Raw genomic sequence first — 27,282 nt, forward strand, 5'->3', positions numbered from 1 at the left:
TCTAGTTAGGCCTCCCCTATGGCATGCAACACCAAGTCCTGCTTTCCTATGCAACCACTTTCAGGCACTGTGGAAAAGAAGAAGCAGTGGGTGAAAAATAAAATGGGGAAAAAAAACATCAGAAAAGGCTGACATTGTGATTGGACCCTTTTGTAACAATGATTAGCATTGGGTCCCCAGTTCCATATCCTTCACTGGCAGTTTCAGCCCCAGGGAGGAGGTTCCCAGCGGATCAATCATGTTCCTGTACCGTTCGCCGCGGTGCTTGGCCAGGAAGGGGCCCCAGTCGGGCTGTGGGGAGCACACCAGCTTGAGCCTCTGCCAGGGGAGAGAAAAGACAGTCTCACCGGGTGCCACGGAGCAGAATCAATGCTGAGCAAGTGGGGATGGGCTCACTTAAGGTTAGTGATGACAGCCTGGCAATGCTGTGCTGCTCAGCCTTTGTTTTGCACCAAGTTTTCCAGACTAATAGGGGATGAAGTGCCCAGGTTTTAATTATACATTCTACCCCACACCATGTGAGGGGAGCTCAGAACCACAGCTACAGACTGCAAGGCTCTGTTACTGAAGGACATGTGCACAATTACTTAGCCCAATGGTCTAAGCACTAGGTAAGTGCATTAGAATAATTGGATTTATAGTTAGCATATTTCCCCAAAGTACACAAATGACCAGAAAGTAATATATCACAATGAAAGAGTTTCATTTTGAGATGGCAAAATGTTTTGTTTCTGTCTGCGGGAGAAAAGAAAGAGGAGAACGTCAACCTGGCAAACAAAGAAAATGTTCTGATGTTTCCACTGAGTTCTTTATTGAATATATAATTTGATTGGTGCATTCACAGATAAAAAGGAAAGAAAACATATTTTTGATGACTTAAGAGGGAACAATTATATGTTTATTACCTAATAAAGTGAATCAGACCTCTCTATCAGTTATTTTAATCTCTGCTTAATTACCAGTTTGCAACTTTTACCTCCCAAATCAACCATAATAATTTTATGCAGCAGACTCTATATTGAGGAAACACCAGACTACAGCAGAAATATCTTGAGCAAAAGCCCTTTCAAAACAGACCCAGCTCTTGGGTGCTTCTTTGGGTGCACACCTGGAAACACAGTAAGGGAAGCACCCTATTTTTGTGTGCCACTTTTAGATGTTAGAAGTTTTGAAGCAGAACCATTTGTGTCAGCGAGAGAAGCTGATGAGCCAAGGGAGAAGTTGATCTAATTCCACATTAGATCATTTCCAGAAGGGGCAGCTGTCTCCTGACCAGGCCCTGCAGTCTGCTCCACACAAAAGCTGAATGACCCTTTAGACACGTGGCCTCATTGTCTGCTGCTTGGATGCTCTCCCTAGGGTGTCCCACCACTGTGAAAATCCCTCTCCTACAAAATTCCTTTGCTCGATGGGTAGCAGAGAAGCGTGGTCTTTTCCCTCAGGCATGTGTAGTGTGACATATTGAGAGACCAAAAAGATTATACTATTTTAGTACATTTTCTCTCCTTTTCATTTTTTCAAGCAAGAAACAGCCCCGGTGGGATTTGCAGGGAAGCTGAACTGTAAAAGCAGCTACAGAAAGGGGAGTGAGTGTCTGTTCCTTCTCCCAGGGTGGGAGCAGCACAAGCAGCAGACACTGATGAGAAGGCAGAACTGAGAAAGCCTCAAAGACCTAAAAAAGGAGCACTGAGCTTCTCCAGAAAACAGGGGCAAGGCAACCAAGGGATGAAATGCTGACATTGCTCATCCTGCCAGGGACTGAGGAGCCAGCAGGATGGCAACAGCCAGGGAGAGGGGGGTGACAGGCAGGGACAGGACTCAGGGATGGAGAGAAGGAGGTGGCCACCACATTTCTCAAGCAGTGGGGGAAAGTATCAGGAATCCAATTAGCAAAATAAACAAAAGAATCTAAAATTAAAAATAAATTGCCACCTGGAATTATTTTAAGCCTGGGTGCCAGAAAGGATCAGCTAATTCAGGAAAAATAAAGAGCTGAAAGGTGAAAGCAAAGATTGCCAGCTGGGTTTTATAATGAGCAGCTTGAGATGCATGAAAAGCCTTCCTGCTCTACATCTCTCATTCCTGGCCTCCAGTGAGTGGCACAACCTCGTGGAGCACATCCTGGGTGACTCCAGGACCCAGCTTTGCAGACAGCAACTCCTGATTGACCTCTCCTGGTGCTGATGGACCTCTCCTGGTGCTGACTGAGTGCCAGGCTCCCTGGGCACAACACACACCAGCAGCTGAGGCTTTCTGTGGCTGTGTGCTGCTTTTGCAAAAAGGCCAATGAATCTAGAACAACTTTCTTCCCATAAAGCCATACAAAACCTCATGAAATTTATCTAGAGCTCATAAAACAAAACACTCCACAATTTAGGACCATGTTTTTTGAAAACTTAAGAATAGAAGGTCCACAATTTAAATCAACTGAGCATCTCTTTGCAACACAATAACTGGTTTACCAGAAAGTAATCTGAGCAGTATTAGACATTCAATATCACAAAAGTCAATGTAAAATGAAAGATACGGTCTCCTGTGACCATATTTTTAAACAGCAAAAAGACAGAAGGATTACCTCAATAAATTTTCCTGGGGCTAGATGCATTTTTATCACAAACATCACTGGGATCCAGATGACTGAGCAGGCCAGCATCAGCCAGCCGAGCACCATGGACCAGCCTGGGTAATGGTAAGCTCCATAAGTCATGGGTTCCCACTGGTAAAAACTGAAGCAGAGGATAAACTGGGAACAAGAAAGGAAAACAAATATGTTTGAGTAAGCAAAGCAATCCTGCTATGCCACCAGTGGTGGGTATCCACCCACACAGAGGTGGTGTCTATGGAATAGAGATAAAACCACACACACCTAAAGCAGCATGCTGCCACAAGCTCTCATAAATGGGTCAGAGCCTGAATCTAATGAGTTTCTAGGAAATCTTGCAGAATCCCACAAAAATCACCCTATTTGTGTCAGAATAATTGAAATTAGAATCTTGTCCCTGGAGTAACATGCTTTATTACATGGTCTATTGGCAGTTTTACCTAATGTGATTATGGGAAGTTCTCCATTTCACTTACTGTGTGAACAGCAATACATCTGCTTACATTTGTGCATAATTCAGTAACTTTTGGAAAATGCCTGTGCTTGCAGTAATTGCACACAGAAGATTTATAGAAGTATAACTAGGTGAAGGCACACATAAAAATGATCAGCTTTAGTTCCAGAGATGTGGAGTCTAATGAAAGTCTAATATTAGGCTATCCAAATGTATCAAATATTAGCTTTACTGAGGCAATAATAGAAAAGAATTCATTGCTTGGTTTTGCTTTGTCTGTTTCCATTGCATAAAAATTGAATCATGACTGATCAGTGTCAATTTATTTCTCACTGTTAGTTCACTCAGCATTGCATTTGGAGGGAACAACAACAGAACATGCAAGTTTAGAGTAAACACGGTCAGTTCAAATCTGTTTTCTTTAACAAACAACATAATTTCCTATTTCCTGGTTGTGATTACTGACAGGAGCTATGAGCACAAGTGTGATTAGTAAAGGATCTGAGCAATTTGCATAAAAGCCTTACAATTCTCTTCAGAAGTATAACATAGGGTCTAAGGCAGCATCTTGAAAACAAACACTGGGAAAAAACCAAAGAGCTAAAAACATCCCATGTGCACATGCCTTCATCTTTAAAGAGATCCCCAAGAGAAGATAAATACCATTGATGGCATCCTAACACTGTAAACTGGAATATGACTTCAAACTTTTTAAAAGTGATCTGCAAACTATAGGCACACATGGTCACAATCAAACCACAGGTGGGTAGGATAGAGCTGCCTGGTTTTCACACAGAGCAATTCTGTAGTGCAGTGCAGACAACAGGAAAAGAAAATCTATGCAAGAAAAGCAGACTACCTTCATTTTACCCTTTGGAGAAATCATTCTCACTGTAGAAAATTTCATTTCTTCACAACTCAGGATTTTGTTGAGCTCACCAAAACTCACTGGTCCCTACACACAGGCATTCCTGTCTGTGAAAACTAAATCTTTTCCAGTTTTCAGAAAAAAATGTCCTCATTTGTGAATTAACAACACTGAAAATTAGTTGTTAACTTCAGCCAGTGCCTTTTTCTTCCCCCTCCAGGAAGAAGAAGATTTGCCAATGCTTACACTGCACTAAAGAACAGCACACACAGGAGCTGCAATGCAACTTCTCTGGAAGCAGCTAGAGAGTCCCTGCTTTGCTTCTCCTCCTGCCAGCTGATCTCATACTGCTCCAAATTCTCTGTCTGTTCAGAAATTCCTGAAACTTCTCTTATCTTGGACCTGAACTGCTAAGAATACCCACCAGAGCAGCAGCATCCCTGGCAGTGCCCCTGGCCAGGTTGGATGGGGTCCTGAACAGCCTGGGACAGTGGCAGGTGTCCCTGCCCATGGCAGGGGAGGAGTGGGATGAGCTTTAAGGTCCCTTCCAGCCCCAAGCATTCTGGGATTGTGTGACTTGTAGGAACTATTTAGCATTGCTGTGAAATGATGACTATTTAAAACTCTACATGGATACAGGATCTTGCTGCACCTGGGGTTCAGGCTTGAGAACTTCCAAGGGCAGGTATGTGCACTCAAACAGAAGATACTGGTGAAAGAAAGTTCTGCTGTTTTCTGCTGATTTGTCAAGCTGAAAGCTTCTGAAATGGCTGAAATAATTATTTCATTCTTGTGCCAAAAAAAAAAAAAAAAAAAGATATGTGATTACAGATTGTATCTGCACGTAGGTTAAAATGTAAAGGAAGCCCTGGATGGCAAATGTAGATACAGTGATTGGATTTGGTCCCCTGGACTTGAAAAAACTTTCAGAGCAATGGTGAAATTGAGAATGTGACTTTTTTTTTTATTAAATGGAGACCTAAACGTGAAGCAAATGCTAACTGAATTAGAAGGAAGGTGTTGGGGAGGAAATAAAAATGAAAGAAAAATAGGAAGAATAGCAAAAATAGACCAAAGTGGCTGTGGTTTTAGATTTCAGGGCTCCTTTCCGGGCGCTGTCCCGCAGCGCCACCTCCCGGGCCCGGGGACGGGACAGTCCCGCTTCTCTGCTCCTTCTGTCACCTGGGGTTCCAGCTCAGCCTTTCCAAAGCATCCCTCTTACACCAGCTTCGGTGAGAATAAAATAGATTTTGTCCCTATTTTCCCTAGCTCAGTCTGACAGCACACAGGAGGATCTTGTCTTTTCCCTGTGCATACATAAATATCACACACACATACAGAGATAGATATATAGATATAGATATAGATAGATAGATATAGATATATATGTATATGTGTATATATATGTGTGTATATATATGTATATGTATATATATGTATATATATGCATATATATATGTATATATATGCATATATATGTGTGTGTACATATGTATATATGTGTATATATATGTATATGTATGTATATGTGTATATATAAAAATAAAATCAATCTTTATATTTATATTATATTTATATCAATATTTATAATTATAAAATATTCTATTTATAATTATAAACATTATATATTTATAATATCTATTTTAAATATCTTCAAAATATTTTCTATTTTGTCTATTTTTTACATTTTATATTTTATATTTATATACAATAATCTGTAATGCTGCAGTTCAGTGGTGTGCCACAGCAGCATTTTGCATGGCCAGGAAAAGGCCACCACTTTCCTGGCAGACTCATCCTCCCTCTCCACCAAAACCAGCATTCCTTACACTGTTTCTACTTCATACCCATGGCTGTCATCCAAGTTCTAGCTGCTAACACCCAGAAACATCATGCATAATGAACAAAACACAGCAAAACACTTTGGAGAAGATGTTAATTTTCTCTTTTTTCCTTACTGTTAAAATAGTTGGGGTCACAAATGCCCAACAGACTCTCCAGAATTTACTTGGCTGGAATCCAATCATCATTTCTATATCTTCACAAAATCTTTGCAATCCTGTAAACAGCAAATGGAAGAGCAGTTAGGTGTGAAAGAAACCAGCTGCAGTCTGCAACAGAGCTCTGGTGCCCTCCCTTGTGCCTAACTGTGAAAACAAACTCCAAATTTTTTGTTTGAAAGCTTCCTTGGAGGATCTAACTACACAGTAAAAAATGGGACTAATAGAGTGGGAACCATTCCAATAAAATATTTCCTTCTTAGGGATGAAAGCAATTGAGCTTTTACATTGAGATTAGGTGCTTAGGGTGCTTTGTGTTAAAGCATTACTGATATGTACTGGGGAGCTGCAAGCATTTGTTTAATTCCCCTGTGAAGATCAGCCTTATTAATATTGGTATACCTGCTTATTTCAGCTTCTCTTTACCTGCTACATGACTGGATTACAGCTGTACCCCTCAGCACTGAAACTGGTGATGTCCTGTTCTTTTTCACCTGACGCATAAATGATCCTTAAAATTCCTAAAGAGCACCTGGACCTCTTTTGAATTATATTCAATGTTGTCTGAACAAAAAGGTCAGCTGATATGTTAACCTTCATAAGGTCACTTGAGTTAACAGAGCATGCAAGATTGGAAAATGGTGTTTCAGCCATCCTGCAGCTCCTCCCTGGCCATACCATGGGACAGGAAAGGTGTGTTGGTCAGCAGCTGCTATTCCCTGGTGGTTATTAGTGAGTTAGTTATTAGCAATTTCATTATTAGCCATTTATCCAAAAGTTTAAGAAAACCTAAAATTGATTCCAGCTTTCCTGATTGTAATAAGAGGGAGGTCAGAGCTCACCTGTTCACATAAATGTTAAAAATTTGGGCCAATTTTATCTGAATTTTGCAAAGCATTATTCTGCAGCATTTTGTCTGACCTGCATGATGTGGGGAAAGCTTAAATACTGGAGAAAAGGCCTTGAGTAAGGGAAGAAATGCTTGTAACAAAAGTAATAAACTACTTTATTTCTTATTGTATAGAGTCAGCTGCTGCTGTGTAAGAAGGGATAATCCCAGGCTTGATCCTCCTAGTTTGGAAGCCTTTCTGCTGCTATCAAGGAGAAATAAATCTATCCACCTGATTGTTCTAAGAATTAAGAAAGGGAAACATCAGCATTGGTTCATCATCAGGGCCTTCTGATGCAGGAGAAGGCAGCAGGGCTGGGGGATGAGCACACAGGAACCCAGCTCAGGCACCCAGCCTGGGAGAGAAGAGCTAAAGAACCCTGTTATGGTAAGGAACAGAGAAGAAAAATACAGAAATTTAACAGGAAAATGGTACTGCAAGGGCTGTATTTAGGGAAGGGGAAAAACTTAAAATCTGCAGTGGGTGTAAGCTCAGAAAACTGAGCCAAGGTAACTCAGAGGTCACTTTGTTATTTCTTCTGTAATTTCTTTCCCTCTTTTTCTCTTTTACTGACTCCCACACGTTTTCTTCTTCAGAAAACCTCTTCTGTGTAAAACACATGTAATTTTTATGACCCATGGAATCCCTGTACTTCAGCACCAGGCTGACTAACTGGCTCCTTCTCTGCTTTGTAATAGAAGTTTGTGTCTGGACAAAATGTTCCCTCCAAGGTCACCCTGTGAGGGACCTGGAAGGAGATTTTTGCTGCAATGGAGAGATTTGTCCCTGTGTTTTATTTACCTGCAGTGAGGGAGGTGCTCACACAGCAGCCATCCCTGTGCTGTGCTGGGAACAAAGCTGGTCTGAAACTAATTGCAGCAGCACAAGTTTATTTCCACAAAGTTTAAATCTCATTTAAAGGGTCTACTTCAGCCACACTTGCTGCTGCAAAGAAGGGATACCTAATTGGATAATTACCAGGGGTTTCTGCCTCCAAAAGTCATGCTAGCTTCATGAAAACCTGCCCAGATTTGTTTGAAACTCCAATTTAAAAAATAAAAAAAGAAATTCTTTTAGGAATGGTCAGTAGATACTCACAGTGTAAGGCACTCTTAAATATCAGCAATTCAGGAGTCAAATGTATATAACAGATAGAGAGATTGCACATTTCTTATCTCTCTCCAGTGGAAGTTCCACAGAAAAAGTGCAAAGGATATTTTAGTTTACAGAATAGCAGCTTTTTTTCCCAGATCTTAGTAAATCTGATCTCCCTCTCAGATCAGTCAGGCCTGCTGAATAACTCTGGGAACTAAACAGCACATGATATTCCTTATCTGATTTTTCCCTCTCTAAAGTAGAATGATGTATTCATAGGTGCTCAGCATATAAAATCCATTTAAAAGGAGACTGCAAACCTAGCCAGGCAACTACTTCTGCTGCAGGTAAAATGTTCAAAATTACTAATGTTTTCTACAAATACACAGCAGCAGTTTCCACTCACTGACAACAAACCTTCCCAAAACCCAACTGACAAAAACCAGCTCTGGATGAAGCATAAACAAAGTTTCCATCATGTATTTTCAGTTTCCAGCAGTGCTTCACTCAAACACAGGGATTTTTGTCTTTAGCTTCATGCTACAAAATGCAAGAGTGGGAATTATGCTGGTGATTAAATTAATACCTCACCTCTAAGCTGTTCTTTACTAATCATTCATCATAACCTAAACAATTGGAGAATAAACATCTAAAGCAGCATGTGAAATAAAAAGGTGCATTTGATTGTATTATGAAGCACTGACTCTACTGAAAAATAAGGGATTACAAGGAAATAACCACGTGTGTCTCTTTTTAATTTAAAAATCTCAGCAAGCTCAGCAAGCAGAACGTGTAACAAGAACTAAAGACAAATTTATTTCATCATAAAAGCACCTGCCACTGTTGTGCCAACCTGCTTGCCATGAAGAGTACAAGTGCACAGAGAAAGGTGGCACTGGAGTGTAAAACAGCAGTTGTCAGACCTTGAAAATGTATTATGCCAATTTTAAGCACTGCTTGAAGGAATATAACCCCAGAGCAGCTTTGCTTGCATTTACAACACACAAATCACAAATGCACCAGATCTATTCCAGTGCCCAGTCCTTACAAAAGCAGCTTTAGCACAGTAAAAGTGGCTCTGGTCCTTAGTCAAACTGGCAATGACTTTAATGTAAGTCTTTCCTTTTTATTGAATTTAAAGGAAGCTCCCTAGTCTAGCAAAGGATGAATTCCTTTGAAACAGATTGCAGCCAAGGTTTTACCAACAGCTGTTGATGAACAATCAGTTGTACAGAAAGCATAAAAAGAATAATTGGTAATTGTTAATAAACATTTTCCACATCTGATTACACTGAAGTAATAACTCCCTAAAAAAGCCTTCTCCTTATTCAGGCCCTTCCTTCAAAGAGCTATTATTATTTCTGCATTTTTTAATGTTTTTCATAAGTGTTAGTGCTTTAAGGGATGCTGGAATTGCTAGGCAAGGCAAACACTGGCCAGAGCAGTTTTTTTCTTCCAAACCTACTAAGCTGTCATTCCACAAAGGCTGGTTTGCAGTGCTTCTGCCACACAGTGTTCAGAGGAGGAACAGAGCCACTTCTTGCTCCCTGTTTACTTTCATCCCTATTTAAAATCATGCAGAGCAAAGAAATTTTACAGATTGAAGTAGGTTTTAAAATATTAAAAATATTTTAAACACTGAATTTTTCTCTGTCCCACTAATAGGGGCAATATTTGCTTTAAAGGGGGCAATATTTGGCACAGTCCAGGTGATGCTGTTGATGCTGGTGGCCATAAAGAGTGAAAACATCTAGCACAGCATGGTTCAGGCATGCTGTCAGCAAAGGGAGGAGGAGAAGGAAGGAAGGCAAAAAAATCCCCAGAAAACCCTCAAAATCTTTTTAAGCCTTCCCACTCATCAGTGCCTATGAAATTACATTGATTTTAGAGATGTTGGGTTTCATTTCACCTCTAAATCAACTCTACTTGAACTATTTACATTCCAGGGACATTTTAAAAAGTGAAGAATTTTGTTCAGCCAAAACATGACTAGCCTAAATCAACTTTTCTCTCTGTGTTTTGAGTATTTCCATAATATTACTCACTAGGTCATGTCTGGCTTAGCAGCCAATCTCTCAGGTGTACTCACTGAATTGGGTGTCAGGAGGTTAAAATACACTGCTGAATTTCTATGAAACCAGAGAAAACAAGGAAGGGCTGGTTCCCTTCTTCTATCTATAACATTTATTTCTCAAGCAAGAGCACCAAATTCTGCATGATTTGAAACCTGTACTGTATTTAAAAGCACTTATTTATTCCAGAGTGGACTCCACAACACAGGAGATAAAAGTATTCAGTCAAAAGGGCCAGAACTCAAAATCAGTGGCTACACAAAGCAACTTCAGCAGAACATCTTGGATTTTTGTGCCTAGCTGATTAAGCTATGTAATTCACTCCTGGCACATCAACAGCAGAAACAGCCTTCCATTGCAGGCATAAATTAATTTTTTATGGTGTGTGGGAAGATCTCCACATTTCCAAGAATCAGTCTCCTGAAAACACTGGGCAAGTTTGGGAGCACATCAGCAGCTGGTATCAGTTGTTGTAGCTACAGCAGCTTTGTGCTGATTGCACTGTTCCACACTAGCTGAGCATCTTCCTCACAATTTCATGTACATCAACAGGGATCAACATCACTGGTGTGACCACTGTGGATAATTTATCATCCTGAGCAGCTGTATAGTCTTGAGTACACATTATGGAAAAATAAGAAGGGAAGTTGGATGTGCACATGGGGAAAAAGCCTTCAAAATTGGGTTTGCAGGGACAGGTTTTGGCAGCAGTGGGGCTACAGGGATGGTTTCTATGAGAAGCTGTAAAAGCTTCCCCTGTGTCTGGCAGAGGCAATCCCTGGAGGCTCAGGGCAGACCCCCTACTGGGGTACCAACATCTCTAATATCAGATTTCAAAAGGACAAAATAAAGTTATTGCGCAGATGTAATTGCAGCCAGAGAAGAGCAGGCTGAGAACAGCAGGGGAACAGCCCTGCAGATGCCCAGGTCAGGGCAGAGGGAGGGGCAGGAGCTGCTCCAGGTGCCAGAGCTGAGATTCCCCTGCAGCCCCTGGTGAGGCAGCTGTGTCCCTGCAGCCCAGGGAGGGCACAGTGATGCCCAGATCCACCTGCAACCCAGGGAGGGCACAGGGATGCCCAGATCCCCCTGCAGCCCATGGAGGGAGGGCACAGTGATGCCCAGATCCACCTGCAACCCAGGGAGGGCACAGGGATGCCCAGATCCACCTGCAGCCCATGGAGGGAGGGCACAGGAATGCCCAGATCCACCTGCAGCCCAGGATGGGCACAGGGATGCCCAGATCCACCTGCAGCCCAGGGAGGGAGGGCACAGGGATGCCCAGATCCACCTGCAGCCCATGGAGGGCACAGGGATGCCCAGATCCACCTGCAGCCCATGGAGGGAGGGCACAGGGATGCCCAGATCCCCCTGCAGCCCATGGAGGGAGGGCACAGGGATGCCCAGATCCACCTGCAGCCCAGGATGGGCACAGGGATGCCCAGATCCACCTGCAGCCCAGGGAGGGCACAGGGATGCCCAGATCCACCTGCAGCCCAGGATGGGCACAGGGATGCCCAGATCCACCTGAAGCCCAGGGAGGGAGGGCACAGGGATGCCCAGATCCACCTGCAGCCCAGGGAGGGAGGGCACAGGGATGCCCAGATCCACCTGCAGCCCAGGGAGGGCACAGGGATGCCCAGATCCACCTGCAGCCCAGGGAGGGCACAGGGATGCCCAGATCCACCTGCAGCCCATGGAGGGAGGGCACAGGGATGCCCAGATCCACCTGCAGCCCAGGGAGGGCACAGGGATGCCCAGATCCACCTGCAGCCCAGGGAGGGAGGGCACAGGGATGCCCAGATCCACCTGCAGCCCATGGAGGGCACAGGGATGCCCAGATCCCCCTGCAGCCCAGGGAGGGAGGGCACAGGGATGCCCAGATCCACCTGCAGCCCAGGATGGGCACAGGGATGCCCAGATCCACCTGCAGCCCAGGGAGGGCACAGGGATGCCCAGATCCACCTGCAGCCCAGGATGGGCACAGGGATGCCCAGATCCACCTGAAGCCCATGGAGGAGCCCACACCAGAGCAGGGGGATGCCCAAAGGAGGCTGAACCTGTGGGAAGCCCATGCTGGAGCAGGGACCTGTCAGGGACCTGCAGACCCATGGAGAGGGGAGCCCATGCTGGTAGGAGCTGTGAGCCTGTGAGGGACCCCCACTGAAGCAGGCTGTCCCTGAAGCACTGCACCCCATGGCAGAGTGGCCCACACTGCAGACATTCATGGACAACTGTTGCTCATGAAATGGACTCACATTAGAGAGGTTCATGGAGAACTGCCCTGGGGAATAACCCCATCCTGGGGCAGGGGAAGGCCTCCTCTCCTGGGCAGCAGCAGGAACAACCTGTGATGAACTGACCATACTCCCATTCCCATCTCCCTGCACTCCTGTGGGGATGAGATGGAGCTGGGAAGGAGGGAGGGCTGGGGGGTAAGACATCCTTAGGATTTATTTTTATCTCATTATCCTGCCCTGTTTTTCTTAGCAATAAATGCAATTAATATCCCCAAACTGAGTCTGTTTTGCCCATGACAGTATTGGTTGAACAATCTGTCCCAGTCCTTATCTCAAGCCATGAACATTTGTTGTATTTTCTCTCCCATGCCCAGTTGCAGAAGGCAGTGAAAGAGCATCTCTGGTGGGTGCCTGGTATCCAGCTAGGGTCACCCTAAAAGATACCTCCAGTGGCTCAGGAGATCTCTGTCCCTAAAACTGTAGAAGCACAAAAGCAGCCCTGGAAAAGTGTCAGCAAATGTTTGCTCTATTCTCATCCTCATATCTTGGAGCTATTGGTGGAAAATGACTTGAGACTGTATGAAAGTCTTTTGAATACATGCATTTAAAGGTATCCTGAAGTCCTGTCATGCTTCTGTCCAAACTAAGAATCTTTTGGGGCTTTTATTACAGAGAAAAATTGCTCCTTTCCTGAAGAATTGCACTTAGCACTTTCTCAAATGTTCCTTTGACAGAAGCTGCCCAATAACAACGTTTTTTCTTACCGTAGATGTAGGAAACTCCAACAAGCTCAAAGATGGCAATAATGACAAGAGAGTAAGAGGCTGCATAAGTGTCCACAAGCTGCAACATGTACATTCCACCCTGGGGAAAGAAAGAGAGAAGTTAACTCGTGGCACTGAGGCAGGCAGACTGGAGAGGAGCAGGAGCCAAGGCAGCAACCACACATCAACTGGACCCAGGCTCGTGCTGTGCTACAGACTCTTCCTTCTGGCTGAATGAACTTCAAACCCAACAAGAAAAAAGCAGAGGGTGCACCTGGTTCTGCTAGCCAGGACAGTTTGGGAAGACTTTGAATTCAGTCCTTTAAGATGAAGGACTGAACTGTGACCAAAACTTCCACCTGCAGTGTCTCAAACCACATAACAGCACGACAAAAACAAAATCACCATTGGAAGCACAGCTGCCATAAAGATGAGTCCAGTTCATCTGTTTGGAAAGGATTTAATATCCTGTCTCCAGGAGTGAGTTAAGCAGCATAATTCAAGTGAATAAAGGACTGAATCCTTCCTGGGCTTTAGAACAGCAAAATTGAGCTAGTAGGTGATGAGGTAAGGGGGAGGAAAAGAAAGAAAAAAGGGGTGAAAGGACGGATAAAATATTAAGATTTTGTCCATCTCATCTTGAAATTATATTTCATGCTGAAGGTATTAGTGAAGAAGACACTGAAGCTTATCAGTAGTAGATGGGAATTCCAGGATTAACTCCACAGTTTGCAGAGACCATCAGTATATGTCTAATCTCAGAGGAAAGGCACTCCAAACAGCTGTGCATATTTATATCACATTCAAAATTGGTGCTTTTTTCCTTTATTCAAAAAATGGGTTGGGTTGGAAGAAACCTTAAAGATTATTTCATTCCAAACCCCCTGCCATGGGCAAGGACACTTCCCACTATCCCAGGATGCTCCAAGCCCCAGAGGCCTTGGACTCTTCCAGGGTTCCAGGGGCAGCCACAGCTTCTCTGGGCACCCCCACAGGGAAAAATTCCTTCCTAATTCCTAATGTCTAATCTAACCTTGCCCTCTCTCAGTGCGGGTTGAATACTTAATTTATAGTACTATTTTGGCTAGAGAAAATTTTAAAGGCCTGATTCTCAAAAAGATTTGAACAGCAAAGTCTTTTAAAAATATCTCAGTCAGAGCATCTATTTGGTTTTTTTTTAATAAGGCTTTCAGAGTCGGCATGCGTCGCTCGTGGCAGAATTCAGCTGGACATTTTGCAGCCTGTGCAGGAGAAAAGCAGCCAGCAGAGGGGGACTGGGGCCAGGCAGTGATGCTCAAAGCCAGTGTGATTACCTGAGTGATCATGGGAAAGCCCATGATGAAGAAGGACACGCAGCAGCCCAGAGTGAACAGAGCCTTGTGCGTGCGCAGGTACTTGGGGAACTCGTCTGACACCGAGGTCACGATGGTCTCGATGGTGGCAAACTGAAAAACGAACAAAAAGGGCTCATTTCAGTGCACCCAGAGTGCTCCAACTGCATAGGAAACATCATCATAAAGTGCTTTGAGTCTTAGGTGTTAAATGCTCAGAGGGCAGCACCAAAGCTCTGCCAAAATGATCTCAGCATCGATGGCCTTACTGCACTCCTCTTTCATCATGAGTCACTGCTCACGTGGGAAATAGCAATCAATTCCATGGTCCTCCAAACAGATAAATAGGAAAATCAAAAGGAAAAGAATGGGACAAAAAAGCAGGTTACCATGGTGTCTAATCCAAGAGTTAGAAGCATCAAAAAGAATATTATAGCCCAGAAGGGAGAGAGGGGCAGCCTAGTTAAGGCTTCTGGGTAAACCACAAAAGCAATCCCAGGACCTAGAAATAAGAAAAATAAAGATGATCAGATTCAATCTTTCCTATTTACAAAAAGGCTTAAACGTTACAGAGTTTAGCATTACCCAATTAATTTCTATTTCCACTGTAAATTTCAAATCACTTAGTCCAACTTTCCAAGCAGAATGAATATTCAGCCAGTATACAAAATTTTTAAAAATTAGCAAAAATTGCACACTGCAGCAATGTTTCTGCCCTGCTCTGTGATCACACTCCTGCCACTTCCCTGCCAATTAGCAGCCCATGGCAAACATCCCCACCTCGGTGCTACAACGTGAATGGAAATGCAAATTCTCTTCTTCAACTCATTGCCACACTGTTGAATGAGGAGAGAATATAAAACATGCCCAGACCTGATACCAGACAGAAGGTAATAACTCCTGTGATTCTAAAAAAAGACACAAGAAAACCCAAAATAATGCAGAGCACAAGAAATAAGGAGATGGCATCTTTTAAAGCCTAAATCTGGAATTTTCCATCCTTTCTGTTTGTTTGTTTCCTGCCAGGTGAGATACAAATGCCACGAGCCAAGGTGTTCTCATGCCAAGAGAGGCTCCCCACTGGCTCTGCCCTGGACATTCCTACTTTAGATCATGGTGCCCCAGTTCCTCCAGCTGCACGTGCTGCTGGTGCTCAGGAGAGAGCTGCTGCTTGCTCAGGTACTGAGAAAAACACAGTTTCAGCAGCAGAAAAATCATCTCCTTGGGCAACTTCTGCAGTGCTTGGGGTTCCTTCTGATAAAAGGCAAACACAAGAGTTAAAACACAGTTAAAAAAACCCAAAACAAACTCTGTACATGGCTCAGTAAGTGCTGCTTCCTTTAAAATGTGCTGAAAAAATTTACTTTTTGGACTCTGTTGTATTTACAAACACCTCTTTAATATCTTAAATAAAGATTTCCTCTAGACTGTTGGAGCTGAGGGCTCCATTTAAACTCACTGCCTGTATATAGAAGTTTAATTAAGTCTCAGAATAATGAGTTCCCATTAATCACACCTTTAGGAAAAGTTAAATTATAGAATATGAGCATGTCTCCAGGTCAGCCCCTCATAGCTCTCCTAGATAACACACACCTGGGAGCATCCAACCACAGGGAGCCAAGCTCCCATTCCTTCCATCTCCCAAGATTTGGTGGGTATGAACTCTTTATAAAAGTGCATTAAAGCCAGGAAAACCCCAAGTACTTTATATGTCTTAAAAAGGAAAATTACTTTCATTTTAAGGCATAAAATTTTTCAACTGCACTATGTTCTTAATCAGAGAGTAGAACAAAAAGAGGTTGTGCTGTCTTTCCCTCCATGTTTTCTTTGTTCATCAGATAAATGAGTTTTTCCTGAAAAGAACTTTCTAAATGAAAAAACTATACTATATTTTTCAGATTAATAATTTAGGAGAAAGAAAAAAAAAAGGAATAAATTTTAAAACCCTTCATATTTCCATTAACATTTTCATTCAAGGTTTTGAAAACTTGAAGATTATGCTTCATCATCATTTTGACTTTTTTCTCCTTCACTGCAAAAAGAAATACAACTTTAGAATTTAAAAAAATAATAATAATAATAATTAGGCAATGACAAGGGCTGTTCTTTTCACGAGTTGTTGAGTTTGCTTTTTAATTACTGCTCTGCAATGCACTACCTCAGTCCACAATTTCCCTTCATCTTCACTCTCTCCCTATTGCAAATTCACCTTCTATTACTTCACCAAATTTTGTCTCTCCCTGTCATGGAGAAAGCCTCACCCTCATGAAATAACTTTACACTACCTGAGCAGGCTCTTACAAGTGCCCTCACAGCTGTGCCCACACCCCCTGGCACAGCTGGGAACAGAGAGCTCCAGCCTGGCATTAGTTGCTCCCTCCAAGACCACCAAGCACTCAGCAGAAAAGGGGTTTTGACCTCCTGTGCTGAACATTTCCCACCTCCAGAGAGCCAAGAGTTCCCCCCACCATGCCTGGCAGTCCCATCCCTCATCCCCTCTCTCCATCTCTTGGGAGCTTCCTCTGCAGCTCCACTCAAGCCCAGCTCCTTCAGCTCCAGCTCCTCACCAATCATTTTGGTGAGTGCAGTCTGGTTCAGATTTTGGGGCTGCTTTTGTTGTTTGTTCCAGAATGGAGGTGAAGTCTAAAACAAAAATAGGAATGTAAACATTATTCCTGCAAGCCCCTGACAGCAGGGTGCAGCCAGGTGGGGGCTGGGCTCTGCTCCCATGGATCAGGGACAGGACAAGGGGACCCAGGTCAAGCTGTGCCAGGGGAGCTTCAGGCTGGAAATGATGAAGAATTTTTTCACTGAAAGGGTGGTTAAACATTGCAATGGGCTGCCCAGGGAGGTGGTGGAGTCCTCATCCCTGGCGTTGCTCTAGCAGTGACTGGCACTTAGAGCTGTGGTTTCATTGCCATAGTGGTGGCTCAGCTCTACCAATTAAGCTCAGCTCTACTAATTAGGACCTTTAGATCCCCACCTCTCTTTACTAACCAAGATGTTCTAATCAGTTCTTCAGAAAAGTTTTACTTCTCTGTGGAGGCATCTCCTTGCTCCCCACAGCTCAGAAGCACAATCCACCCCTCGTGCCAGATTTCTCCCACGCTCCCTCATCCAAAATCCCAACCACCAGAGATAACTTTTACCTTGGAGAGGCAAAATGAGAAGGCCAATAATCCCTTAGACTACATGAAGGGACCATCCCACCCTACCCTCCACCAGCCATTTACACAAAGACTTAAAATGAGTCTCAGCTTCCTTCCTCCTCTTACCAAACAAGTGATTAAGAGCCTTTAACCAAAATCTTGACTTCCCAGGCGACCTCCTCCTGTGCAGGAATGCCCACAGGTGGTTTAGTAATGCACAGCAGTTTGAAGCCATCATTCCCACCTCCAACACCAATGATATGGAGTGATCATATATCAAATATCTGTGATCATTCATGGCAGAGCTGGAAGTGCCACGGGGTGCCTGGCTAAGTAATGAAATGCCAGTGGGCCCTACCTTGGTCTGCCACAGCTTCAATATTCACTTTGAGCTCGTTTGCCATGAAGCCAATAACTGAGAAGATGACAAAGCCTGCAAAGATACTCGTGGCACTGTTGGTACACGTGACTATCAGTGTGTCCCTGCAAAGAAAGCACAAGGAGCCAGTTGGGATACACACAGGGAAGGTTTTGTACCTGTATTTCAGCAGTTTCTCATCAGCACACACAGCTTCTGGGGGTGCTGGTGAAGGCACACTTTCACACTCATCAGGTGCCTTTGATGCTGATCAGGGAGCACAGAAGTCTCCAGAGCAGCACCAGGAATCAGCTCTGCAAGCTTCCATCACCCATGAGCTGGGCAGGAACCACAGGCCAGGCAGGAGGGCAAGCACATCTGCTCTTGGCCTCTCTGAAGAGCAGAGACAGCCCTGGTGACTTGATTTGGAACACATTTTTTAACTCTTGGCCTCACAAGGACACCTGCCCTCTGTATTGGGCATGGACTAACCCCTGCTGCCCAGCTGAGATGGTTTTGTCCTGTCCTTCTTGTGCTTCTACACAAAATTCCAGGGTTAATCTTTCTGTACATTGCAGAGCTTGCCCAATCACCTTCCTGTCTGCACAGGGAGGATTCCTTGGTACATTTTTCCATGGTTGTTGTTATTATCAAAGGAATTTCCAGAAATCTACAGCTGAACATCTTCCTATGCTGGATATGTCAAGGCTGGACAGCAAACCAGTCCTCATGAGCTCCATCCACAGTTATTGCAGTCTTGGTAGGATTTTTCTTTTAACAATATGTCCTGAGAACTTTCCCATAAACTACTACACCTTCAGAAAAACAATCCCTCACTTTAAATGTTTAGGGGGTTGATGTTGGCTAGAATTGTTTATTCCTACTGCTATTTTTTTGTCAGGAAGAGAGTGAAACACAACTTGAAAAGCTGTCAAAGAACCTCACTGAGCTGGCAAACTTCTGGAATGTCCAACAGGAATGATTTTGTTAATTCTCTGGGTCTACACAAAAAAAATGACAGTGTGCTGTTTGGAATCATGATGTGTTAACCTTCTTCCAAAACCTAGATAGGTTTGAAATATTTCAGGTATTCATTGTGAAGTCAATTCATGTAAATTTACTGCAATTACAGATTTTGGACTATGTTTAAAATTAATGTGTGATTGAAAACTACAATTGATGTATTAAAATGTAATGAATATAGAAATTGAAAGAGAAAATAGTCATACTTCATTTCAGTATCTGAGGTTGTGTTGCAAAATTGAAAATATTGGGAGTAACTAAACTTTTTCTAATTATTTCTACTTCGCTGTCTCATATCCCTCCCTAATACAGGTAAAGCATCTATTTGGTATTAGAACTGTGATATGTTTGTACTTAATTACCATGTATTCCCTTCAAAATTTTCATTAAGATCTTCCAAACTCCACAAAAGATTGTTAAGTTAGTGCAGAAAGGTAGCATGATGCTTCCTCCATTTTTCCCCCTGATATTCTGATTGTAATTATTCATTAAAAAAGCTCAGGAATAGCATTTTCAAAAATAGGACCCAAAGGATTGCTGGGTGGGAGTTACTGTGTATGCAACACCCTTAGCTTTCATCCATATTTTGGGATAATTTCATTAAATTACTTTTGAGCACTAGTAAATTTTTTCTTAATTCCTTTTTGATAGCTTCATCCACATTTCTTTTTTTAAGTTAAGTATTTTGTATTCTGTACTTAGAAGCCACAGGAGGTGGCAGTGGAAATCCCAAGGAGTGTTTCCTTTGAAGTCTTGACAGGGGAAAGTTTTTGAGCATCCTCTTGGGTGAGTCCCTGTGCATGCTGCTGGCTGTCCTGAATCAGCACCTCTGGCATTGCAAGAATTGGCAAAGAATTGGCAAATTTGCTTCAGACTGACTTTAAAATAGCAGGGAAGCACTCCACTAATGCCACTTGCTTTTGTGTTTTCCATCTGCAGACATTTTAGCTGCCAGCCTTTTGCCTGCAAAATTATTCACTGTGGCTTTTTCCCGTGTAAAAATGAGCTCTCCAATAAGTGATTTTAGATTTCATAGCATGAAATAACTTCTTTGCATGTAAACCCACAGTAAGAGTAACTGGAGAAAGAAAGAACATTTAGGAGCTGTAAGAATCACATGAATGGAAGTTGCAAGTTAAAGTCCTGCAGGTTCCACTCTGCTCTTGGGCTGTCCTTTAGCAGAGCTGCCAAGAGATTCTGTCTCACTGCTGACAGCTCCTGACACATCCCAGGCTGCCCTTCAACCTCAGCCTCCTGATTCTCAAAGTGGGGAGCCAGCAGGAGCTTTAATAAGCTTAAATGATCAGCTTGAGTTTAGTAGATGAGGACCCGGGGAGAGGAAAAAAATACACAAAACCAAAAATGGTTAAATGTAAATGAAACACACACACAAAAAAAAATACAGGAAATAAAGGAAACAGAAGAGAGGAAAAGAGAAAAAATACCAGAGAGGAAAACAGGACAGAAGGAACAGCAGGGGAGAAAAAGACAAGGGAGAAAAAGACAAGAGATAGGGGTCTTGCAAACCAGATTTCTGGAAGATGGAGGGTAACTGGTTTTGGACAAACCTGTTTAATAACACAGATGTATTTCACTCTTACACACCTGTAGCAGTTATTATGGAATTTGTTGTATGAAGAGAGGGTGATTAGACCTCCCCATGCTGCAGATAAGGAGAAGAAAATCTGAGTGGCAGCATCCTTCCAAACCTAAGGAGGAAAGAAAGTAGCATCAGCTTCAGGAAAGAGTGTCAGACTAATGGATGTCAACAGAGTATTTAAAAGCAAAGTCCTGCCACTAAATACACCAGGCTCATTTTTTAAGGAGCACTGTTCTTGTTGAGCCCACGTGGAAGGACACTGTAAACCTTGCTCTATATGGGAGACACAAACATAAAAACTACATTGTTTGATACATATCAGTTCAAATACATTCAGAAACAAAAAATACAAGTCAAGAGGGAAAACCTGCATCAGATACTGATGTTTTTTCTCTGCCAGTGACCCTAAATAATACTTTACCCATGTAAGATGAAGAACAGGTTTCCACAGATGACAACACCACCCCTGCACATGGAAAATGCTTGCAGCAGACCCCAAGAGATCTGGGATTCATTCACCCCAGCAGCTCTGAGTGCAAGAGCAAACCCACCATAGCATCAATCAGCTTCTCCCACTTGGGTGTGATGAAGTACCAGATGCCATCTCCAGCTCCAGGCAGAGTCACCCCTCTTATCAGCAGGATGATGAGAACCACGTAGGGGAATGTGGCTGTGAAGTACACAACCTGCACAGGGCAGAGGAAAGGTTACTGGAAGGGCTGGTTTGGGTAAGGACGGAGGAGGGGAAATGGAAATGCCATTATTGCCAGAAGAGACAGCTCAGAGACAGCAGTCACGGGATAAACTAAGAAAACAGCAGGGTTATTTCCCTGGAAATCTGAAATTTTACAGCTCTTTGTGCTGCTGGGAACAGGAATAACATCAATAACAGTGGTAAGAGCTGGAATTCTAGACAGAGAAGGGAAGAGGATTCCTCTCTCCATCTGGAGAGGAACAATAGGAATTTAAAGCTAAAGGAAAATCCCACTTTTGATCATTTCCCAGAGAGAATTATCACAGTTCAGTGGAAATGAAATGAGAAATGCCATTCAGTAACACATTTCTGTAGTTTTCTTCTATATTTTTCTGTATTTAACAAAAAAAAAAAAGCCTAAAGAATTTTTATTACTGTTTGTGCCTCTTAATAATTACATATCACCAAGATGATAGCTATGGTCCAAATTCAAAAAAAGGAAAGCCTGAAATTAGCTAGACAGACCTAATCATCATGATGTCTAAATACACAACAGTGGCTGTTCAATGTTTAAATAATTATCTAGAACACAGCTCTCTCTGTGTTCAAAAAAAATGGCTGGATTATGGCCAGTTAAGCTTTTCATTCAACACAAAATAATTTCAAATATTTTTCACATCGACCTCTGGTCCTAAACAAAACAGAATGATATCAAAACACATGATGGAATTATGTCATAGGATGGTTTGGGTTGGAAGGGACCTGAAAGATCATCTCATCCCAATCCCTGCCATGGGCAGGGACACCTTCTCCTAGAACAGCATGATCTGAACCCAGCCTTGAACATTTCCAGGGATGGGGCAGCCACAGCTTCTCTGGGCAACCCCTGCCAGGACCTCACCACCTCTACAGAGGAGATTTTCTCCCTAATATCTAATCTAAACCCTCCCTCTGTCAGTTTGAAGCCATTTGTCCTTGTCCTGTCCCTCCATGTCCTTGTCCCAAGTCCCTCTCCGCTCTCCTGTGGCCCCTTTAGGTGGTGGAAGGTCCTGGAAGGACCTTTCTCTTCCCCAGCTCCCTCAGCCTGTCTCCACAGCAGAGGGGCTCCAGCCCTCTGAGCACCTTTGGGGCCTCCTCTGGACTCATTCCAAGAGATCCTTCTTGTGTGGTGGGCTCCAGAGCTGGACACAGGACTCCAGGTCCCCTCACCAGAGCAGAGGGGGAGAATCGCCTCCCTCAGCCTGTGCTCTGAGCTGAAGTGACCTTGGAAACTGCTTTTCAAACTTCTCTTGTTGTTTCAAGAGGTGTTTCAAGCTGCCCTGATGGATTTCTGTACAGTCAAGATCCTGAACTCTACATAATGACAGGATTTCTATCTCTAATACCAAGGAGTCAATATTTTTCTCTCTGACTTCCATGTCAGTATTCTTCTTGGCCACAAAGAGTCACTTAGAGAAATATCCATTGCCACATCAAAACCCTATTATTATCCAGTCTCTTGCCTTTCATGAAATATTTTTTCCTATTCCACTGGGGTAAGGGGGGAAAAAAAAATCTCAATTTTCCCCTGGCACTCTGAGTCCCTGGATTTTCTGTTAATTGCCAAGTGACCTCCCAAGAGATGGAGTCAGCTTCTAGAAGCAAAGGCTTCAAACTCTATGACCAGCTCTAGAAAATTCACATCTCCATCTCCACTATCATAATCCCAGGAAATACCTAGTTGTGTTGATCACACACACACCCACACTGAGCTTTTTTAAAAAGTTCAGTTCTGATTTTCAAATAAGTTACTTAACATCTTAATTTACATCCCAATTTCCTGGATTCCAATGAAAAGTGAGATGAATGCAGAATTTTTATGAACACCATGCAGAATAGGGAAGGCTGGAAAGTACCATTTGTGCCATCCCACTGCTGAGTGCAGTTGAAGAGTTAATTTTAAATTTATTGAAGGTTAGAGAAAAAAACGTCAAATAAAAAGAGTTTCTGTTTTGGCTAGGAAGGAAAACACAGAGAGGAAAAAGGTATTTCAATCAATACAAATATTTTCAGTAATTCATCCCTTAAATGAGAGTGTGAGTCCCTAAAAGCCAGCACCCTGCTTTCTTGTGAGTGTACAATCACAAATCTTGTTCTTACTTTTCCTGATGACTTGATTCCTTTAGCAAGGGAGGCATAAACAATCACCCAAGCCAGGAAAAGGGATAATGCCAAGGGCCATCTAATCTCACCAGGATATTCAATCCCAGCTGAAATCTTCAACACAAAGTACCTAAGAATAAGGAAAAAAATAAAAGAAATTTAAGAAATTGGAGAAAAATAATGAAAGCAACCACAGGCAGCAATTCAGTGCAAATTCCTTTTTTGTTCTGCCTCAGTGTCCTCAGCAGTTTCTCTAGATGGTTCCAGTGATTCTCACCGTGTATTATTTTATTTATCTGCATTGCAGCAGTAGATTAAACTGCCGGGCATGGGCCAGCACCCCAGCTGTGCTAAGCACCACAGGAACAGAAAACAAGTAATCCAGGGCTTGAATTCAGCTCTCATCATTCCTAAGCACCACAAAAAAAAAAAAAAAAAAAAAAAAAAAAAAAAAAAAAAAAAAAAGGCATCATTTGCTGCCCCTGACTACTGTATTTCTGGTTTTCCAAGCCACGTTGTTGCCTGTTCCAATGGATTTTACAGAAAGATCAACAAAATTTTTCTGAACAAAGAAAGATCTTACTTGAAGTATTCTTCACTCCCACTGACAAACGTTTTGTTTCCTTCCCTGGTGAAGTTAACCATGGTTAGATTTGGATAGGCACTCATACAGAAAGTAGAGTTCTTGATTTGTATTTTTGGGTGGTCGCCAATAATGCAGGAATCTAGGAAGAAATGAGGTCAGGGGACAGAAAAATAAAGCGCAGAGATTTGTTGCTGTTGTTGTAAAATGACAAGAATGCATTAGATCCCACCTAATTACTTGAACTTTTGTTCAGTTGCCGACTCTTTCCCAGAAGGTCATTAACTAGATTCACTTTTTTCCGTTTTCAAGTCATTGTATATTCGGGACCGTTTGCAGAAACGGTTTTTGTTTTTTCGTTAAAGAGAAGCCCCTCTAAAGACAAATAATTCGTCTTTAGCAGACACTCCAGGCCGCCAGCTGCGGTATTTTGCTGCCTACACAGAGTTTTCCTCCGGCGGGGTGGGGGTGGAAATCGGCATAAAGCATTTAAACTGACACATCTAATTTATGTTTGGTAAGGAAATTTTTAAATAAAAGCAGAGGGAAGTGCCCATGGGACACAGATCACTTGGAAGTGGTTTGGGAAGGGACCGTTCCCCAGGGCTGGGAGCCTCTCCCGGCCGCAGTCTCCTCCTGCATCTCCCAGGGGCGCAGCTGAGCTGCAGAAACCTCTGGAAAACCACCGGGGCCGCACATTTGAAAATCCAAACAAACAAATCAATCAATAAAAGAAGAGTACCAGCGTGTCCCAACTTACCTAGCAAAAGTTTGTTTTTATCTTTACAGTCTGGCGTGTTCCAGGGGTTGTTACAGGAAGCCCAGGGCAGCACGGGCACGAAGGAGGCGAACAGGTAGAAGAGCGTGTAGCAGAGGATGATGTTGTAGTAAATGGCGATCAGCACCGAGATGATCAGCATGGCGATGCCGCAGCCTGCGGACACACGGGGCGACAGCACGAAAAGCCATTAACGCCGGCGGCGGGGCCCGGCGGCTGCCAAGCATCGGCTCCTCTGGCACAGCGACAGCGACACGGCCACCCGGCTGCGGGAGGGACGGAGGGAGGGATGGAGGGATGCGGGCGGCCCCGCGGAGCGCCCGCGGCATGCGGCGGAGCGGGGCCGGGGCGGCTGAAGCCATGCGAGAGCCGCAGCGCGGGTCATGCTCCCCAAACCGGGCCTGCCCCGCTCACCTTGCAGGGCGGGGATGGCTTTCCACACCGACACGGGGCCCTGACTAGCAAACTGCCCCAGGGAGACTTCCAGGAAGAAAATGGGGATCCCAGCTAGAGCCAACATCATCAAATAGGGGATGAGAAACGCACCTTGGGGGGCGGGGGAGAGAAGAGAGAGCAACCTGAATCACCCCGTGGTACTGGGGACAACTTAGTCAAAACATTTTTCTAGTAAAATTTTTCGGTTTGTTATCCATTCCCGGTGCCGACAGCCTCGGCGGGGCAGGAGGAAGGGGTGGAGGGGGGGAAGATGGGTGCCAGGGTTCTACATTTCCAGCGTTTTCTACAGACTGTAAATACTCGTTATTGCTAAATAAGTATTTAACACCTCCCCCTTGGAAGTTTCTACGTGTAAAATGAAAATAAAAAAAAATAGCTCACAATTTTAAGAGTTCTTTAAAATTGCCTCTTCCCTGGCAGAAAATGGTTGTTACGGGCTCTACATAACTGTTTCCCGTGATCACAGCACCGCTCCCCTCAGCTGAGAGCCCTTCCGAAGAGGGAAGGGGTTTACAGCTGCAAGGGTTTAATCGAGTCACATCCACGGGTTCTCCGTTTCAGTAAGAGCCTCTGGTAGGAGAACCCCTGCAAATCAACTTCTTCTTCTTGCCCTTGTAAAGTACAAACGGCATAGCCTCTCTTCCAGCTTCTCCTCTATTCAGCTGATCGACATTCACTCTATTTCAAACGATTATTTTTCAATCGGATCATGGAGAGATTTCAAACAACTCCCCCAAGCCGCACGAAATAACGGGATGTCTCGACTCGGGATCAAACGTCCTCTTGTCGCCATCCCGACTCTAAAGTCCCTCCTCTTTCCCCATCCCAGCGATTGCGGATTCAGAGCCTGTGTGTTACCGAGGACAGGGGGGTTCCGGAGCCCTGCCCCTGTGCTCAACACGCCTCTTCATCTCCCTCCCTCTCCGGCCAGCACCAATTGCAGGTGTTTTTAAGGAAAGCGCTACCTTTTAAGGAAATCTCGTCAGGGCTTTCCTGCTTCCAGAGGTGACCACCAAAAAAAAAAAAAAACCAAAAAACAAAAAAACAAAACAAAAAAAGCCCACCCCCAAAACAAAAAATAACGGGAAAAAAAAAATAAAAAGAAAAAGAAAAAAGCCCAGGCAAATGTTTCACCAAGTGCGTCTGAAGATGCTCCCGCACCACGGCTCAGCCCGGGGCTGGCTGCCCGGCAATAGGAAGCCGCCGACCCCGCTTCCCTCGTGTTTCTCCCCGCCAAAAAGGCCGGGACTGGCTCAGACCCGTACGGTACTGCAGGTAGAGAGACAGGAAAAAGCCATCATACCTCCCCCATTCTTAAAGGCCAGGTACGGGAACCTCCAGACATTGCCCAGCCCCACTGCATAACCCACCATGGAGAGGATGAAATCCAGCTTGCTAGACCAGTTCCCTCGGGCTTTATTTTCATCCCCCACATCGTCTTCCTAAAAGGGGGGAAAAAAGGTGGGGGGAGAGAAGAGAGAGAGGTGGGAAAGCAGCCACTTTAGCACACAAGCACGGCGGTGCTGCCGGCTTCACCGCAGGGAGCCCCTGCGAGCAGCGGCCGGGCCGGAGGAGCCTCCGGACCCCGCTCCCCCGCCGCCGCTGCCAGGAAAAAAATGCACGAAAGAGGGGTTTAAAGCACGGCTCTCCACAGAGCGCTCGGGGGGGTCTCCCGGCTCCTGATCCCTCTCTGCGAGGGAGGTGCCATCGCCTCCCCTGGGGGTGGAAGCCCTCGGTGGATCTGGAGGGTCAGGACCGAGCGCCGGTTCCCAGCGCAGCCGGGAGAAGAGAAAATGGGTCAGGACCGAGCGCCGGTTCCCGGCACAGCCAGGAGAATCTGAAAAGGGCTTTTAGCTCACTGGCAGCACCCGCCTGCAGGGTAAATGCGGATGGGCAGGAGGAGAGGGACAGCCTGGGGTGGGAGAGCGGCGCCTGCTCGGCCTCGCATCACCGGCGGCATCCCCTCCCGGGGACCTCTTATGGCATTGGGCTGCCTTATTTCGCCCAAATTTTGGTCATGGGGTCCGAGGCACGCAGCCCCCGGGGGCTTGGAAAGGAGGAAAAGCCTGAGGAGGGGAAGGGCAAGGCACCCTTCATGTGTGCCGCTGGGGACAGGAGCAGAGCTCATGCTGAGGGGTGTAAGGATGTGCGGGTCAGAGCCGCGCTGCACCCACGGGCACGGCTCG

The 27,282-nt window shown here is 44.3% G+C and overlaps 1 protein-coding gene across 1 annotated transcript; it reads right to left on the reverse strand.

Moving 5' to 3' along the window:
* Nucleotides 1-162: 162 nt before the first annotated feature.
* Nucleotides 163-26,517, reverse strand: SLC6A5 (solute carrier family 6 member 5). The gene is made up of 14 exons (XM_059848156.1): nucleotides 26,445-26,517; nucleotides 25,055-25,186; nucleotides 24,623-24,796; nucleotides 23,863-24,004; nucleotides 23,277-23,409; nucleotides 20,995-21,129; nucleotides 20,449-20,552; nucleotides 17,821-17,945; nucleotides 14,703-14,815; nucleotides 14,296-14,427; nucleotides 12,983-13,082; nucleotides 5,883-5,983; nucleotides 2,576-2,743; nucleotides 163-318 (listed from the first exon to the last, which is right to left on the reverse strand). The coding sequence occupies exons 1-14, from the start codon at nucleotides 26,467-26,469 to the stop codon at nucleotides 163-165; spliced, it is 1,740 nt and encodes a 579-aa protein (XP_059704139.1). The 5' UTR covers nucleotides 26,470-26,517.
* Between the last annotated feature and the right edge of the window lie 765 nt (nucleotides 26,518-27,282).

Source organism: Haemorhous mexicanus, chromosome 6 (genome assembly GCF_027477595.1).
Source record: "Haemorhous mexicanus isolate bHaeMex1 chromosome 6, bHaeMex1.pri, whole genome shotgun sequence".
Lineage (NCBI taxonomy): Eukaryota > Metazoa > Chordata > Aves > Passeriformes > Fringillidae > Haemorhous > Haemorhous mexicanus.